Below are 19,558 nucleotides of genomic sequence, written 5' to 3'. Positions count from 1 at the left end.
AGTGTGTTTGGCCATAGATTAGTGTAACAGCATTATGATATGGGCGGTTTAATGAATAATGGCATAGAAGATGATGAAGTAGAGGCTGGGGAGTGAGGCTCATGCAAGCCCCAGTAACCCAACACTCAGGAATCTCTGCACACCTGTTGGACCAGTTTGGACCAGCATATTAAATGAAAGAGAAAAGACACAATGGGAGGTGTGGTTTGCATTACACATCTAAATCAGGGTCAGTCTCTGGTACGTCACAAGCTTTTAACCTAATCTGTGCAGAACAGGCCTGGTGGCTACTGAATGTTAAGAATGTTATACAATAAAGATCCATTGGTATGTAACACCCATGTATTCCATCCCTCCATCACCCTGACCTTTGTAAACAGCTGTTTCGTATCTCTGATCCATGGGCCTTTTAACCCACTGACTCTGTTTCTGTCGTGTGAGAGTATATTGGAATCTGAGTGTGTGTGTACATTTGAGCACAGTTGTGTTAAAGGGTGAGAGGGAAGCTGCTGGAGAAGATTGGAAGGCAGAAAACCAGGATCAGAAGCAGCAGATTGCAGTTGGGAGCTCACACAGAGCCTAGAGTTGTACCCAATATAGCAGTAGGTTTATGATTTGATTTCTTTATTTAATTTATTGATCTACATTTTAGGCAGTCCGATTAAGCAAGCTGCAGAATAGCAAAATAAATTGTGTACAACAACGCAACTGAGAAAGTAGGATAGAATGCAGTGCATTGCAATATTAAATAAAACTGTGATCAAAACAATACATTCCTAAAAACTGACAACAGAGCAGAGCATTTTGAAACGACTTTAGAGTCACATATCCCTTCCTGCTTCAGCTTCTGTCTTGGCAAAACACATTGTGGCTCATGAAACGCTACACGTCACCCCCAAATTCTGCCTTACATCTACTGAAATTGTATAGTGCTTATGACTCGTTCCGTTACCACTCTTCCTATTCTACTCCCACACCTCACATGCACCCACCAGTATGCACAAATGCGGGTGGCGCTGTGGTCTAAACCACTGAGCCTCTTGGGCTTGCTGATCAGAAGATTGGCAGTTCAAATCCCCGCGACGGAGTGAGCTCCCGTAGCTCTGTCCCAGTTCCTGGCAACCTAGCAGTTTGAAAGCACACCAGTGCAAATAGATAAATAGGTACCACTTTGGCGGGAAGGTAAACGGCGTTTCTGTGCGCTCTGGCTTCCGTCACGGTGTCCCATTGTGCCAGAAGCAGTTTAGTCCTGCTGGCCACATGACCCAGAAAGCTGTCTGCAGACAAACGCCGGCTCCCTCGGCCTGAAAGTGAGATGAGTAGCGCAACCTCATAGTTGCCTGTGGCGGGACTTAACCGTCCAGGGGTCCTTTATCTTTACCTTTCACCTTTTTACAAACACACCATTCACACAACCACTCCAGAGTCTCCAATTCTCAGCCACTAACCACTATCACAAGTCTCTCCTTTGACTCAACAAAACAATTCACTGCAAAAACGGAGAGGAGAGGACAGGAGAGGATTAAAGTCACTGAGTGATATATTTGTTCTTGTTCTGCTGGTGGTGCCCTCCATAACTTGCTGCACCACAACTCCTGTCAGTCCTGATTGTTGGGTCATACTTGCTAGGGCTGTTGGGAACTGTAGCACAATCACATCCAGGGTGCACCATGCTGGCTTTCCTTGGCATAGGAGCTTAGCCTACTTCAACCCCACCCCACCCAAACTCTTCTTCTTCTTCTACAAACATCAAAGTTTGGATTTAATATCCTGTTTTATCACCACACGAAGGATTCTCAAAGCGGCTAACATTCTCCTTTCCCTTCCTCCCCCACAACAAACACTCTGTGAGGTGAGTGGGGCTGAGAGACTTCAGAGAAGTGGGACTAGCCCAAGGTCACCCAGCAGCTGCATGTGGAGGAGCAGGGAAGCGAACCCGGTTCACCAGATTACGAGTCCACCGCTCTTAACCACTACACCACACTGGCTCTCAAAATCAAACAGAGAAAAGTGGACTCTCCTTTTTTGAAAGTAACGAGTGTGGTATACACCATGGGGGCAAGTGTGTGTTTTTCCTCTCTTCAGGAATTCAGAGTTGCTATTTACCTGTAGCTCTCGGGTTTTGAACCTGTTCTGTGAAAATCCTGCAACTGATTGTTCGTCTGTTTCCCCCCCTCTCGCTTTCCTCTTGAAAACGTTTGTTTCTTTTTTCTTCTTTGGCTGCTTTTGTGGTTATTAGAGGAGTGGTTCAATCAAGGTGAGTCTTTTCTACGTTTCTTCTCTGACTTCGCTGTCCTTTCCCCTTTCCTCTTCCCGTGTATACAGAGGCAGAAACTGGGAGCAGAGGTTGGCTCCGCCCTGCCGCCCCTCCCCGGTTCCCAAGGTGTGTTGCTGCTATGATGCCCCATATCCCACTTGTTTGCTTCTGTTGCTGTAGATTGCAAATTGCTATGATGAATTCAGACTGCTTTGAGTTACTCTTCTTCTAGTGTGATATGGAGGAGAGCTACTCTTAGAAGACCTTCCCGTGGCCAGTCCATTAGGGCAAGTGGGACTCAGCTTCCTCCAAGCAGTAGTGTAGTGGCAAATCCAGAAATGCAGGCTCCCTCCAGGATAGTCTCATCCTTCCCCCCTCAATAATCTTCTAATTCTCCAATAATAATAGCTGGGAATGCATTGCAATGATCATTACAGATCTCCCAACCCCATGCCCTGCGCCAGGAGTGGAAAGCTGCCTTTCAGCTAGATTTTCTGTGCACGTACATGGGCAAATGATTTGGAGTGCTCCAATATCTTATTTCAGAGTGACTTAAGATGTGTTTTCCTTGAATTTCCATTGTACATAACAACTAGCATGCCATTCTCTTGAAACTGAAGTGCCTTGTGTTTTCAGTGTTCCTATAAATGCTTAGTTTTGGAGCATTCGGTACAAGTCCTCCTTGAGATTCTTCCCACGAAACTTCTCCAGTGTGACCCTAGGAGCCAATCCTCAATGGTTAGCTCACTTCATTTTACACTGATGGACTCCGATCAACACAAAGTGTGGCAATACTTCTTCTCAGTGGTTAAAAAGCTCCCCTTTCATGCTGATTGGCCGGATCTAGGATGCTGGAGACAAAAGAAACTACTGCAGAAATAGTAATTGCTCTAGGCCACTACACCTCTGCCTCCAAACCCATCTGACTTGTTACTTAGATCCAGTCCAGAAGCTGGCCTTGGCTGTCAGTGCCCTGGGACAGGTACGGAGGTCTGGAGGGCACATTTGGCCTAGCCCAAAGCTTCCCAGCCCTGGCCTAGGACATGGGGTTGGGAAGCACAAGATAGGAAATGGCCCCAGTATCCTTTTGCATGCATGCCCTCCCAAAACTTGAACCCGCACTCCACATAGTTCCCCACCACCAGTGGGGTGGGGAGTTTTTCTGCCAGTACCAGCTGTTGTGGAATTCTAGCATGGGAGTGTTCCATGTGATAGGCAGAATCCATACTTTGAACAGCATTTATGAATGCTCTTGTGCTCAGCTCCTGGTTGCATGCTTCCTGTGAGCATCTGACTGGTCACTGTGAGATGGGCCACTGGACTAATGAAGCCACAGTCTCCTTGTGTTCTTGGTGCCATCCATTGGTTTGGGATGCACCCAGATGTTGAAGCCATTCCTCCAGCTTCTGTGTGTTGGTCACCATGTCATCCTGTTAGATTCCAGTGATGTGGCCCTCCAGATGTTGTGGGACTCCAGTTCCCATCAGCCACAGCTAGTGTGGTCAGTGGTCAGTAGTTTTTACAACATCTTGAGGGCCACAGGTTTCTCCGTGAGCATGTATATCTCAGTGCGAAAATCAGAGCAACTGCCTTTTTCTGGATTTCTTGGTTGAAAAGGTTTTGTTTTACTACTAAAAGGTTAGAACTTCATTTGTAAATTCAGCCTTTCTCGTCTTTTCTCAGTGGCCAGAGCAGGGGATAATGAAAGTATGGCGATTGTTTATATGCTGGGAATCAGATGCACTTGACAGCCCCCTGTTTCAGAAAATATGGCGCTCAAGAAGCTTTTAATTTCACGGCTTGAGAGATTGCAAATCGTTTATTATACAAGCAAGTTTCCTGTCAGGCAGCCCTTCCTGTCCCCAAGGTCTTTGCCAGCTCTGATAGCCAACTCCCATAAAGCAGGCCTGTCAGCTGCCATCTTAAAAGCTGTCTTTCTTCTGCTGAGGGCTTCAGCAGCACTTCTCGTCTGAAAATATACCTCTGTCCCCTTTGGGACGGGGCCCCTGGGTGTTGTCAGACGCCACTTGATGGCGGGAGAACGAGAGGAGTGAAGAGGAGGGAGAGGATACGCTGTAAAGATAAATCTGATGTGCCAGAACTCCTGACAGCTGCTGAGTGCCACATAGGTTGTAGACCTGCCATTGCTGAACTCTGAGGTAAATCCAGGGCAGGGGGAGAGAGAACAGCCCTGGATTTCCCTAAACTTTTCCTCAGGAATTTAAAAGCCTCTAAGGCTGCTGATATGTTGGTCTTCTTCCAAAATACTACATCCTGAGGTGCAGTTAGGTCAGGGGTGAGGAGCCTTTATCTTGCTGAGGGCCTTATTCCCTTATGGACAACTTTCCAGGGGTGGGTGGGGCCAGTGGCGTAGCGTGGGGGGTGCAGGGGGGGCGAGCCGCACCGGGCGCAACATCTGGGGTTAGGGCAAATCCATGGGTTAGGGGGCGCAAATCCACGGGTTAGGGGGCGCAAATCCACGGGTTAGGGGGCGCAAATTACTTGCCTTGCCCCGGGTGCTGACAACCCACGCTACACCACTGGGTGGGGCCTGAGGGAAACACGGATGGCGCAATGGGTGTGAACCTTCCTTTTGTACATTAGGCTAGATTTCAACCATGCAAAAGTCACTTGGTTCTACACATAGTGGCATAGCGTGGTTTGCCAGTGCCCGGGGCCACACAGAGTAGTGGTTGGGAAACGGATGAAGTACGCATGCACATTCAACTGCCTAATGGCGTCCGCATTACCCAGGACAGAGATAAGAAAAGAAGAGGCATTCTATTGTCTGGAGACAATAGTCCGCATGGAGAAGTCATTTTCAACAGAAGTGTGCAGTGATATTGAGGCAGCACACCTAATCATTTTGTGCCTGGGGGCAACCAGCCCTCTGCCCCCCCATGCTACACCACTGCGCACACACTGCCTCAGCACAGCTGCACACTTCCATTGCAAAAGGCAATATTCCCATTCCAGAAGGGATTCCCTACAGGCAAAAACTCACAGAGGGGTGGTAAGGGGTGTGGCTTATGGCGAAACTCAAGTGCCAGGTATAGAGACCTGGAGGATCGTGTTTGGCCCACGGGCCTGAGGTTCCCTACCCCTGAGTTAGGTAATTTTAAATTCTGGATCGAATGGTCTTATGGGGTGGTGGTCTTCACTTACTTCAAATTGTCTTCTCTTCTCCATGCCCCCCCCCCGTAACGTGTACCATTTTGCTTGCTTCACTATGTGGTGTCCAGTTGCCTTTGGGTGACCCTTCTGCTCATTCTGCTGAGTGGGGGTCCTGGACTTCTGCCCCACATCATCACTTATTGCCTGCACCTGCATTCCAGCTATGTCGCTCTGCCCTCCAGCTGCTGGGATCAGGCCCCAGCTGAAGACCAAGACTGGATGGGACATTATGCCCATCCAAGAGCTGCTGCACATTTACCGGCAGTAGAGCACAAGGAAGGGATATCTGTGGTCTTCTGGGTGTTGCTTGACTTGCAGTTCCCATCAGCCTGCATGGCCAAAGGCCAGGGGTTGTGGCAACATCTGGCTTCCCACAGATTCTCCACCCCCTGCAGTTAACTATGTAAAATTCCACCCAAGTGGACAGCGTAGCTTTTGCTGGAAGCCAAATGCAGCAGAACAGAAACAGCACTGCATGCAATCAGCATGGGTTGGAATGGAAATCAATGCTTTCTCATCATGCACACCCTTAACAGGGAGCAAAGGCATTGTCATGGGAGCTAAAACAGGGCAGGTGTTGAAGCAGAGAAAAAGAGCATAGGGATCTGCAGGTCAGTAAGACCAGGCAGTGTTTTGTGGAGAAAACGGAGTGTGTGCTTCAGGGGAAGTGTGATGTTCTCCACTTTTGCATTCTACGTTCTCCCTTTCCTTCTCCCTTTCCCTCTCTTTCCTTCTGCCATAAATTCTTGTCATTTCCGAAGTGACAAGTTAAGAGTCCTCTTCTTAGAGAAGCATATGGGCTTAGCTGTCATCAGAAGAAAAATAAAATAGTGGCGTTCTGTCCCAACAGCTGACATCTTGCCTCTTTGCTGTTCTGTTTGTCTCCCAAAGCAGGGTGCTCCTGTCTTGTTTTGAGTGGTCTAAAAGAAACAAAAACAAATAAGAATGAAGGATCTTCTTCAGATTGCTATCATTGACCCTAGCCAAGATTTTGTCAAAAAGCGAATAAGAGAGGCCAGTTGGGTGGGGATGCGACTTTGGTTTTGACATTGAGCCTGTTCTGTCGACAGACACAAACAAACTCTGTTAGCCAAGTTGTCTGGTTAAAAAAGTGATGGTTGGATTTAACGGGTCTTGAAACCCGACAGCTAAAGTGTATGAAATATTGAAAATCTGTGATCAGACCTCCTGTTTCCATGGCAGACAAAAAGGCAGGATATCAATGCAATAAACTATTAATAATCATGAAAATATATCAGGGACATCATGCAAGCAGGAAGATAAACCCCATTCTCCCCATGAATGCCACCCACATTAGATGTTTAACATTGGGCCATGAGATATTTTGGTCAAAGATCTCTACCAGAATTCTCCCCAAAGCATGTCCTCCCCATGTATTAGAGGCAACGACAATTGAGCCAGTTTGAAACCGGCTTACGTTTGTAGTGTAAACATGCCCTTGAATCTGATCAGACCTGCACATTGACGTTTGTCAGTTTCAGATTTAAAACTTTGCTCTTGCGAATAAAGAGTATACCAACGCACATTTAAAAACACTTGACCTGTACTCTGGGAATGTTTTGAGGAAACTGGTTGCATTTTTCTGTGTACATCATGTTATTTAAGTGGAATAAGAGGTAATATTTAGGTTTTTTCTGGTAGCAAAAATATTTGGGGAAGACCCCTTTAGAACATGTGGGTTCCCCCCACTAACTCTTTGAGGCCCAGATAATGGCCACTGATTCGCTGAATAGTTGCTTTGTTTTTCGCTGTGGCCTTTTGTTTTTAGATGTTTTTATTGTTTTGTTGGTGGTGTGTTTGCCACCTGGGTTCCTTTATGGAAGGAAGGGTAGGTTTTTTAAAAAAGAGAGAGAAAAGGACGAATAAATAACTAACACTTAAAATAAATAAAGAAGTGAAACAAATTCAGGATTATGCCCGGTGGTTGACATTGCAGCAAGTCTCACTAACCAGTACATAAAAAATATGTGTTTATTATCTTGGAATGTGAAGACATGACAAATGTTTCCTTGCATGCCTGGAACTCTCCTGCAAATGGTGCACGCATGTGATGATGTTGTATAATGTTGGGCTTTGTGCCCCATTTGTCCTCTTTTCTTCTCTGGACGCAACAGTGACTGATTCAGGTTTATTCGTGTGCTGCTGATTCCTTTCATTGCTCATTCTTCTGTGTCGTGCACAGGGAAGAAGAACGGAGATGTGGACAGAAACTTTGATACACTGGATTTACCTAAGCGGTCTGAGTCAGCAAAAGGTAATGTGCCTTTTCTCGCGAGCGTGCTTTTTCAAAGATCAGCAAGGGGCGAGGGAAGAAGCATGCTCTTGAGGGGTCTTGCAGAGGGATTGAAAAATGCCACATTTATCCTTATCTTTCATGCTTCTTTAATTTCACTATTAAATGAGCGTTCAACGGCCGGTTCTGTTCCCGTCTATTATTTTGCTTTCTGATTGAATTGGTTTGGAGAAGATATAACAAGAGCTGAAGTCTTCCTTTGCAAACAATGTGCATTTTCCACTTAAAGGATTTTCCATTTAAAGGATTCTAACAATATTGCCTAACGTGTATGTGTGTGTGTGTGTGTGGTGTTACAAATTTCATGCATATCTAATAATTTAATTTAATATTGAGGAGACGCCGTCTTTGCTTTACGTCACCCAAGGGCAGCTCCAGGGATGGGTGCTGTTTGTGAACCACTGTTACCTTGGCACCGCTTTTCTTCTGTCACTCATCGTGGTCAATGTGTGGTTTGAGCTGTATGTTCTTCCTTCTGTTTGGGTTTGACGGGTTGAAAAGATAACAAAACTTAAGGTTTGTTATCGTGGCAAACAAAGCCATTCTGAGTATAGGCTTTACACGTGGCCAAAATGGAATCACAAGTGCATGCGAAAACATATCGTACTTTTCCGTGTATAAGACTAGGTTATTTATTCAAAAACCATGTTGAAAATTGGGGGTCATCTTATACATGGATAGTGCGTTGTGGGGACGTGGGATTGGTTGTTGCTGCGAGTCGGATATTGTTATTGGTGGCAAGGGATGGTGTTGATTGGCTGTTGCTGTGGCAATTGGTGGGCGATTTGCTGCTTTTGTCGGCGAGGGAACAGAGGATAGGTGGCTTTCGCAACATATGCGAGCAGCATTTTTGGTGTGGTGGGTGAGCGATTTTCAGCCATCACCCCTAAAAAAAGCTCAACAGCTATGGGCAATCCTCCCCCCAAAAAGTTCAACAACTTGGGGGAACCCCTCCCCATTTTCTAAATTTTGAGTCCCCCCAAATAGGGAGTGTCTTATACACGGAAAAATACGGTACTGGTTTTTTTCTTCCTAGGGAGGTGATTTGAGATGGGTTGCAAAAAATGCAAAATGTTGAGGCTCCCCCCCCAAGAGTGGGGCAAACCTCTCTGGAGGGGAGTACAGGTGCGGGCCAGTGGAGGCAGCTGTTTTCTTCCTGGAAAGAAGGTGTTTTGGGACTCAGCTACATTAGTAAAAAACAACAACCTGTGTTTTGAATGTGTTACAAACATGCAACACCAGATGGGTCTGGAATGCAATAATAATAATAATAATAATAATAATAATAATAATAATAATAATGTGGTTTTTCTATAGCGGTTTTTTCTTTTGTTAAAACGATTTAATTTCTGACTTATTTATAGCGTGTGTGTTTCCCCCCTGTGTGTAGATCCACCCTTGGTAAGGCAGAGAAACAGAATGCCCGCCTTTGTGTCGATCAGGGTTTGATGAACAGACAGCTGCATTTCTTGATGCCTGTTTTAAAAGTTGTGGCGACTGGTGCCCTTTGGAGCTTCTAGGGTAGAAGGCAGGAAGGCCAACAGTAGGGGGAGCCAGAGCGAATGATGAGCAGAGCCATCTATTTCTGGCTCTGTGCCTGTTCTTCTCCTTGATGGGTTCTAAGAGGGCGACCCTGAGACTAAGGAGGGGGAAGCTGACAGCTAGGGGTGCCCCCTGGGTTAGCTATAAGTGGGAAGGCAAACAGGTAGGGGCTAGGTGAGGTTGGTAGAGTAGCTGCCCGTTCACTACTATGGTACAGTCTCCACTGCAGGGAGCCCAAAGCATTCACCCAATTCCATCCAATTTTATTGTTGTTAGCTGCTCTGAGCCCAGCTTCAGCTGGGGAGGGCAGGATATAAATAAAATTTTATTATTATTTATTATTATTGCGTGGCGAGTTCCCGCCCCCCCCCCAAGAAATAAAGACATAGGACACAAGAATTCGAGTTAATGGCTCAAATTAGGCCACAACTTTATTGATTACAGGAATTGAGCGGTATTGGGCTTAGGCATTGGTTTTAAAAACTAACCGGCTTCAGCCTGCATGGTTGAAAGCCGGTGAGGATTAATCACCAGAGGGAGGAGTCCTGCTGAGGCACGTCAACTAGGACCTCCCCCCGGGGTCACCGCGTGGGGGCGTGCCGTGGGCCCACACCTCCATAGGCTTAGGACAAGGCCACGCCCCCCCGGAATCCTTTACCAGACTACCCTTTTGTTCGGGGGAAGGTGATGGCGCTCCTCCCCCCTTCATCTGCATAACAATAGACTGTACCCCCACCAATGCCTAACCGCCGATGCCGTGGAGTTGTGACGGTTTGCTACGAGGTAGGCGAAAACCAATTGGCTGGTGCCAATCTGCCAGTTGGAAAAATTCCTAGCAGGCCCCTTGACGGCGACCAACCGAAGCCCATAGCAACGTCAAAGAACCTAGCCTGAAGGGTGGGAGGGGAGGGGAAACCGGGTCAACTGCGGCGCGGGAAAGAGGGAGACCCTCGGCCGCGCCAGACCTAAGTAGGCGAGGCCATGCCCCCTGAGCCCGCCGATTGGCTGGCTCGGGGTATGACACGTCCGAGGATTCCCTGTTATCGCGTGGGCTGAAGCCAACCCCCGCGATTGTGGGGAGGGGCGTGAAGCCCACAACCCCACCTCCTCCCTATCTCAGAAGTGGCTTTATCCCCCCCATAGAGAAAATATACAAAGGTTAATATTAAATATCCAGTTCCAATATCTTTTAGTCAAAGATAGAAGAAACTAATCTAAATAAAAATGCAAACACAAAGGGGAGCAGGGAACAGGGGAAAATAAAAAGGAGAGCTTCTGATCCTTCTTCTGTCAGCTATATAGAGAAAATAGATCAATGCATCCACTTCAAGATAACACCCAACATTTCACTTTCTACAAACCAATATATTCTTCAATCCTCAAACCCAGATATCATAAGTTCATTTTCTTTTTCACGCAAAAAGCCTATAAGGGGTTTCCAATCTTTAGCAGATATCAACAATGGTTTTTCTCTGATTAAACACGTCAACTTTGCCAGCTTTGCTAAGTCAAAAAATTGTGACTACCATTCCTCCAAGGTAGGAAATGACGACTCTTTCCATCTTTGTGCATATAAAAGTCTTGCCACTGTGATTAGGTATTGAAATAATGTTCCATAGTCAGTTTCTAATTGTATATCCAACTGTATTTCCTAGCAGGAAAATTTCTGCTTTCAGTTGAATGGTCACATTTAAAATCTTCTGCATCAATGTTTGTATTTGTATCTGACATTTCTTAGCTTTTTCCACCAAGCATGAGAAAATGTCCCTTTATATTTTTCACACATCCAGCAAACATTTGGAACGCCTTTATACATTCTGAATAATTTCCAATAAGGCTTTAGTGTCTATGATCATAATTGGAAGCCCTTCTGATTAGAAGTTGGTTAGAGATTGGTGCTGATAACACAAAGGCCGCAGGTTCGATTCCCTTACAGGGCCCCCTATAAAATATTTGAGGAATACATAAAAACAGTCGGTGCTGGAGCTTAAAAATTAATATGCAAAAGTTTAAAAGGCGCAAGGAGATAGGATAATATTATACTAAGGATGGAATAACAAATAAAGTGAGTAACGTAAAAATAACAAAAATAATAGTAGGCAAAGAAGATAGCACACAGGTAGAGGGAAGTACTGGGTTGTGGGGGAGGGAGGTGAAGGGATTACTTGAAATTGTTAAAGATTGGTATAGGATTTAAGAGATTTAAATTTCCATAAAGATTCTATAAGGAAAGCAGAAAGAAATATCAGGTAAAGGTATCGGAGAGGACATCAGTGTAAATGAAAACATGAGACGTATGGTTTTGCTATATATGATTTTATTTTGGAGTTGTCCTTTGTAAATATTGTAATGTATATTGTGTGAATAAAATAATAAAGATGGGGAAAAAATATTTGAGGGGGTTGCCCCCCCAGTTGTTGGGTATTGCAATTCAAATGACGTGTGAGCATTGTGTCATGTGATTGATCATGCGGGGCTTACCAGCCAGCCAGCCCCCCCAAATTTTATTCAAGTTGGCACCCCTGATGCCAGGTATCTCCTCTAAGGGAGGTGCTATGGGCAATTTCAGTAATGACTCCCCGTTTGTGGAATGCTCTCCCCAGAGAAGCACCCCTTGTACAGTGGTACCTCGGGTTAAGTACTTAATTTGTTCTGGAGGTTCGTTCTTAACCTGAAACTGTTCTTAACCTGAAGCACCACTTTAGCTAATGGGGCCTTCTGCTGCTGCCGCGCCGCCGGGGCACAATTTCTGTTCTCATCCTGAAGCAAAGTTCTTAACCTGAAGCACTATTTCTGGGTTAGCGGAGTGTGTAACCTGAAGCGTATGTAACCTGAAGCGTATGTAACCTGAGGTACCACTGTACTATCATGGACAGCCTTTAGGCACCAGGTTAAGACACTTTTGCTTACCTTTGGGCTGTTAAATTGCATTGTACCGAGATATGACTTCTGGCCTATTTTACGGTGTTAATCTAAGATCCATTGTTTTTATGGTTATTGATGGGTGAGTGTATTGGGGGCATTTTGTTCCATTGTTTTATTTACTCGGTTTTAATGCTTGTTATGCTGTGCCTGTTTTTTGAATAGACCTCTGCTGGGCTAGATTATAAACAAAACAGTGGTGTTCAAGTGGGAGGAATGACTGGTGTTAGAAACCCTGGATGGAGTCAATAATTAATTACAGTCTTAAACTGGAGAGTAAGGGGAGGGAGCTAACATTCAAATGAGGCTCCAATTACCGTGGTACCTCAGGTTAAGTACTTAATTCGTTCCGGAGGTCCGTACTTAACCTGAAACTGTTCTTAACCTGAAGCACCACATTAGCTAATGGGGCCTTCTGCTGCTGCCGGGCCACCGGAGCACGATTTCTGTTCTCATCCTGAAGCAAAGTTCTTAACCTGAAGCACTATTTCTGGGTTAGCAGAGTCTGTAACCTGAAGCGTATGTAACCTGAAGGGTATGTAACCCGAGGTACCACTGTAGTTGCTTTGCATACTTTCGGTTGCAGATAAGACTGATGGGAAGGACATACATACAGTAGACCCTCAGCTTATGTTACCCTCGGGTAACGTAAACGTCAGGTTGCAAAAGTGGCAAACTCAGAAGTATTCTTCTGGATTTTGCTGCTCGCACATGCACAGAAGTGACACCTCCGGTTGCGGAAACTTCGGGATATGGCCAGACCTCTGGAACGGATCCCGTCTGCAACCGGAGGTACCACTGTATTACGCTTGGTTCCCCCTTTTTGGGGTGTGTGCAGTGGAAACCTATCTGTTAAAATTCATCCATTCTTATGAGTAAGACACATGTTTTTGTTTACCAGTTAACCTGATGGACTATTCTGGAGAATAGCAATCAAGGTCTAATAAAGGAATTGCCCTAATGTGGATTTTGGATTTTAGCTAGCTCTCCAATTCCTTTTCTTCTTCAAAGCAGGTATCTGGCCAAAGCAGCCGGCCTACATAGTTACTTAACGTTATAATGAGAGTGCAGCAATTTGGAATTATTAGGTGAGATAAGCAGAAGCAGAACGGCCATTTTCAAAGTCTTTGCCTCAAAGGTCAGATCCGTGGCACGGAGCTTTAATTGGTTCTGATGAGATCAGTTGCCAAGACCAAAAAGGTCTTAATAATCACATGAATTTGATTTGAGTGACATAAGGTAGGCTTTTTCATTTTTTAAAAAATGAATAATTGTAGATTGATCTCTTTCAAATGAAAGCCTATTTTAGGTTCTGAATTTTTATTTTTATTTAGCAAATGGCACTGCAGGCGCCGTCAGAACGGCTCATGCAAAGCTTGAAATCATTCTGCCCTTGATTCTGGCCACCATTTAAGATTGCTTGGCTTTCCACATTTGTAAGAGGTACAGCGGATTAGAACACAAGGCAGGGCCTTCTTTGTAGCTGCCCCTTCTGATCTTGTATGTTTCAGCTTCTGTTTGTTGATCTTTATTCACTGACTGCTTAACTGAATCATGGCGAATGACCATGTCCCAGGACCTTGATGCTCTACAGTGGTACCTCAGGTTAAGTACTTAATTCGTTCCGGAGGTCTGTACTTAACCTGAAACTGTTCTTAACCTGAAGCACCACTTTAGCTAATGGGGACTCCCGCTGCCACCGCGCCGCCAGAGCACGATTTCTGTTCTCATCCTGAAGCAAAGTTCTTAACCTGAAGCACTATTTCTGGGTTAGCGGAGTCTGTAACCTGAAGCGTATGTAACCTGAAGCGTATGTAACCTGAGGTGCCACTGTACTAAGGTGTTGTTGTTGTTGTTTTGTTGTTATTTTTAAGAAATCTACACAAACACCTCCATTTAAATACAGGTTTGCAATTTCTTTTTGAGCAAAATGTGCATTTCTAAATGTCCACCCTCCATCCAAGTACACATGTCTAAACATGCATTTTCATATGGATTTTGCTTTGCTTTTGAGCTAAGACCTCCCTTCTCAATTTGGAGAAGAGTGAAACCTGGAGCTAAGTGCCCTCCTGTGGCGCAATGGGTCAGTGCGTCTGGCTATTAACCAAAAGGTTGGAGTTTCAAGCCCACCCAGGATGGCTGTGGACTGGATTCCTGCATTTCGGGGGTTTGGACTAAATGACCCTCAGGATCCCCTCCAACTCTGCAAATCTTTGATTATATGGTAAGAATAACTTTGTCCTGATCTGTGCATTAGCTCAGGAGGTGCAGATCAGGTCTGTTATTTTTTTTGAAACTAGCGAAGAATAAATTCCTCAAGCATTCCTAGTCCCTAGCTATTAAAATGGTCCCCTTGATCAGTCCCAGGAAGTCTGTTTTGAATGCCAAGATTTCAAATCCTAGAATGTGTGAAAGAATATAACACAGGAGAGTGCTTCTGAGCATGTGCAGAATCTCTGGCTCTCTCTCACATCACATCTGAGGAATGTAGAAGCTCACATTTGCGACTTGCGCACCGATTAAAGAATGGCCCATATCTTTGGCGGGACTGACAGCTGCTAATTACACAGCAGCCAGGCTGAGCAATGCAAAATCGTCCCAGGCAATTTGAACCTGGCCTGTGGGAACCTCAATTAAGATACAGTTTGATTAAGCTTAACTGCTCTACATTGAGCTGCCCTTGAAAAGCATTTGTAGGCTACAATCAATTCAGAATGCAGTGACCAGGTTGTTAAGCAGAATGTGCTCCCCTCTGGTGCTGAAAGAACTGCACCAGCTTTCAGTTTCCAAAAAAATACAACTCAGCTGCTGCCATTTACTCCTCCTCCTCCTCCTCCTCCTCCTTCTTCTTCTTCTTACAACCTACATCTCAAACCTCTGAGGGCTAAAAAACTTCCCTTTCTGCTGATCACGCCCAAGACAGTCTGTAGGGAAGGAGGCAGCCTCTAAGATACAGTGGTACCTCAGGTTATATACGCTTCAGGTTACATACGCTTCAGGTTACACACTCTGCTAACCCAGAAATAGTGCTTCAGGTTAAGAACTTTGCTTCAGGATAAGAACAGAAATCGTGCTCCGGCGGCACGGCAGCAGCAGGAGGCCCCATTAGCTAAAGTGGTCTTCAGGTTAAGAACAGTTTCAGGTTAAGTACGGACCTCCGGAACGAATTAAGTACTTAGCCCAAGGTACCACTGTATCTGAGATGTAAGAGAATGCCTTTTCATCTTGAATTCGGCCCGGAAATGAACTGGCAACTAAAGATCTCAACCTATGTATTTCTAAACCCATTGAATCCTAAAATATGCATTTGTTAAGCCCTTAACATATGATTCCTGATCTGAGGACTGTATCGCAAGTTGAGAACTATGTTGCAAAATTTGAAAAAGCATGAAACTGGAATGTTTCCCCTCAAGATGAGCTTGCCCTCAACTTACCTACCTGTCTTCTTCTTTAGTTACAACCAATCCAGGGGATCTGTCCTGTCCATCACCTTTCTCCTCCTTTATCTCAGTGTTCCCATTGGAGAACTCAGTAGGGAGAAGGATGAGGACAAAACTAGAATTAGCTGACTCTGCCTGTCATTGGCTCTGGCGCCACCTAGTGTTAGCCTCCTACCTTACGCTGCCCCACTCCCAATGAACACCAACCATCTCCACTGCAAGGACACTATTGTCTTTCTCTCCCCTCTCTGAATGGCTCCTCCAGAGACGTCATGTCTTGGTAGGTATGTAGTAGTAGGGCCTGTGAAAACCCGCCTTCTCTTATTAAAGCTGCACTCTTTGAGCTGAGAAGCTTCAATCCGGTCGTGATCCTCTTGTAAAGTCCTCAAATAAAAGAGGTAGTTAAGTTGAGCCGATCTAATGTTCATGACGACCTTGGGGAACTGGAATCGGCGCACGTCCTTTTCTGGCTCCGGAAAGTCAAACTGTTCTCCACGGGACTTTAATCACAAGGGTCTTTTGTCTAATAGGCAGTGATATGTGCCGTTTAAACAATTCTGGGTTTAAAGCACCATTCGTTCCGAGCACTGAGTTTGAAACAAACCGAAAGATGAACTTTTGTCTCTCTTTCGCGAGACACAAAGGGAAGGAAGATCTGGATTGCTGCCTGGCAATCTCAAAGCATGTAGTGCTCCAGGATATTTTAAATGGTACTATATTCATGAGAGAGCTGTTGTGATGCAGAATGAGCCTGAGCTGCTGAGGCTCCCGCTATTATATATTTACTCTCATGGGGAGAAAAGCAGCTGGGGGTGATTTTTGAGTAGAAAAGCAGCCTGAGAGGAAGGAACGATGCAGGCCATTCTCTCCCTATTCCCACCACTCAGGAGTGTAGTCTTGTGACACCACCACCCCAAACAAACCTCCATTTAAAGCAGGCATAGGCAAACTCGGCCCTCCAGATGTTTTGGGACTATAACTCCCATCATCCCTGACCATTGGTCTGTTAGCTAGGGATAATGGGAGTTGTAGTCCTAAAACATCTGGAGGGCCGAGTTTGCCTATGCCTGATTTAATGACATCCCACTTTAAGCAGCCAGGACTTCACCCCCAAGGAATCCTGGGTAGTTGGTTAAGGATGCTGAGAGTTGTTCGGAAAGACCCCTGTTCCCCTCACAGAGCTACAATTCTCAGAGTAAATTGACAATTAATCTCTCTTCCAAGTGGGAATTGGCGCTCTGTGAGGGGGGGATTTGGGGCCTTCCCAACAACTCTCACTTCCCAGAATTCCTTGGGCGGGAGTCATGACTGTTCTAGGATAATGCTCTGAATCAGCGGTTCTCAACCTGTGGGTCCCCAAATGTGGTTGGACTACAACTCCCATCAGCCCTGAGCTCTGGCCTTGCTAGCTAGGGGTGATGGGAGTTGTAGTTCAACAACATCTGGGGACCCACAGGTTGAGAAAGGCTGCTCTAAATGCATTGTGCAGATGGGGCCCCGTGTTTCATCAGCAACGATTTCGTCACATGTTTAGGATGCTTCCCCTCAGAACCTGACCCAGTTTAACAGCCAGCCATTTTCTCGCCGGCAGCTTCTGCTTCGGCGACGTCTGACCTGCGCTTGCAACCCGCCAGTTCCAGCCGCTGGTTCCCCTGGCAAGATCTGTCACGTCTCTTTGAGGAGAACGCAGGGCTGCTCCCTCAGACGTTTCCTGCCATGACAGGAACATTCTAGACCCTGTCAGAGGGGATTGTTTTATTTTTATGTGGGTCAGCTCCTGAAGACAAGGTGTCACTTAAACCACGGCAAGCGCATGACTAAGCAGCCTCCGTATTGGAAGCGGTTTGTGCTTAACTTATAAAGAAAGAAATATGCCAGCACTGACATCCGCCAGAAAGACTCACTCTCTGTGCTGGAAGTCTTGGTCACATTGACATCACACTTTTTTAATTTTTATTTTAAATCACTCTTTGTTGTTGTTTAATCGTTTGGTCGTGTCCCCATGGACCAGAGCACGCCAGGCACTCCTGTCTTCCACTGCCTCCCACAGTTTGGTCAAACTCATGCTGGTAGCTTTGAGAACACTGTCCAACCATCTTGTCCTCCATCGTCCCCTTCTCCTTGTGCCCTCCATCTTTCCCAACATCAGGGTTTTTTCCAGGGAGTCTTCTCTTCTCATGAGGTGGCCAAAGTATTGGAGCCTCAGCTTCAGGATCTGTCCTTCCAGTGAGCACTCAGGGCTGATTTCCTTCAGAATGGAGAGGTTTGATCTTCTTGCAGTCCATGGGACTCTCAAGAGTCTCCTCCAGCACCATAATTCAAAAGTATCAATTCTTCGGCGATCAGCCTTCTTTATGGTCCAGCTCTCACTTCCATACATCACTACTGGGGAAACCATAGCTTTAACTATACAGACCTTCATTGGCAAGGTGACGTCTCTCCTTTTTAAGATGCTGTCCTTCATGGAGCACTGCCTTGCCATGGCGAAGGGGCTTGAATAACTCAGAGAAACTATGAGCTATGCCGTGCAGGGCCACCCAAGATGGACAGGTCATAGTGGAGAGTTTTGACCAAACGTGATCCACCTGGAGCAGGAACCGGGAAGCCACTCCAGTATCCCTGCCAAGAAAACTCCATGGACAAATCACTCTTAGACCATTCTTAACATGCAAAGCTTGCCCCCAAGGATCTTGGGAAGCGTAGTTTGTTAAGGACGCCAAGAATTAGACCTCTGTGAGGGGTCCCCTGACACCTCTAATCACCCGTAACAAACTACAGTTCCCAGGAGTCTTTGTGGTTAAAGGAGTACTTTAAACGTGTGGTGCGGATGTGACCTTTTGCTTTCTCATTACCAATACGGAAGAATGGAAGAACTGAGGGGAAGCAGAAATAAGATCCAAACAGGATCAAGCACCCAATGGCGTCATATGCAGCTGTGTGAATCGTTTTATGAAACGTCACCAACATCCCTCATGAATGCATATGCCAGCTGCTTCAAGTACTTCTTGATTTTACCCCAATCTTTTCCCTGTCCTTTCCTTCTGTTCTTTGCAATTAAGATTGAATTCTTGCTGCAGTGTTGCAGGTGGCCCAAACCAGTGGCTTTGCCATTTTTGTTTGTTTATGTCCATTTATATCCCTCATTCAAGGACCTCAGGGTGGAATATATAGTTGTCCTCCTCCCTATTTTACCCTCACAACAACCCTGTGAGGTGGGTTAGGCTGAGAGGGAGTGACTGACCCAAGGTTCACCCAGGGAGCTTCATGGCTGAGTGGGGATTTGAACCCTGGTCTCCCAGGTCCTAGTCTGACACTCTAACCACTACACCACATTGGCTCCCACTAGTAGTTGACTTCACTGCAGATGGTGACAGCAGTCACGAAATTAAAAGATGCCTGCTTCTTGGGAGAAAAGCAATGACAAACCTAGACAGCATCTTAAAAAGCAGAGACATCACCTTGCCAACAAAGGTCCGTATAGTTAAAGCTATGGTTTTCCCAGTAGTGATGTATGGAAGTGAGAGCTGGACCATAAAGAAGGCTGATCGCCGAAGAGTCGGACATGACTAAACGACTAAACAACAACAGTAGTTGACCACTAAGCAGCTCCACCTCCCTGAAACCCAATACTTCCCCACTTAGAAGCTGTGTAGCACAAATGGCACACAGATCAGCAAGGGGCCACCAATAGGAAGGCCCTGTCTTGCATGCAGGAGGTCCCAGGCTCAATCTCTAGGTAGGGCTGGGAACGTCCCTTGCCTGAAATCATGGAGAGCCATTGCCTATCATTGTACTGGGCTAGATGGACCAATGGTCTAACTTGGTATAAGGCAACTTCTTATTAGGGGAAGGGCCAAAGTTCACTGCTAGGACCGTGGGGGGCCTTGTCTGAAATGTCAGGGAGATGCT

General features: G+C 45.8%; 1 protein-coding gene and 1 long non-coding RNA gene across 44 annotated transcripts in view; one reads left to right on the top strand and one right to left on the bottom strand.

Moving 5' to 3' along the window:
- The window catches only part of ARVCF (ARVCF delta catenin family member), a 594,486-nt gene that overhangs the window by 514,098 nt on the left and 60,830 nt on the right, over window positions 1–19,558 (top strand). For 28 of the 43 annotated variants that reach the window (XM_083589903.1, XM_083589899.1, XM_083589874.1 and 25 more), the window contains one exon: window positions 7,635–7,706. In XM_083589903.1, coding sequence (XP_083446029.1) covers window positions 7,635–7,706 — 72 coding nt within the window. Of the gene's footprint in view, window positions 1–2,239; window positions 2,258–7,634; window positions 7,707–19,558 lie in introns of all 43 variants that reach the window. The other 15 variants (XM_083589871.1, XM_083589890.1, XM_083589879.1 and 12 more) reach the window with 1 other exon arrangement.
- LOC310751485 overlaps window positions 1–19,558 on the bottom strand; it is a 113,886-nt gene that overhangs the window by 45,985 nt on the left and 48,343 nt on the right. The gene's annotated exons all lie outside the window — the stretch shown is intronic.

This window comes from Podarcis filfolensis, assembly GCF_964270895.1.
Source record: "Podarcis filfolensis genome assembly, chromosome: 16".
NCBI lineage: Eukaryota > Metazoa > Chordata > Lepidosauria > Squamata > Lacertidae > Podarcis > Podarcis filfolensis.
Note: the sequence above shows the minus strand (reverse complement) of the source record. Positions and strands in the feature narration are given on the sequence as shown.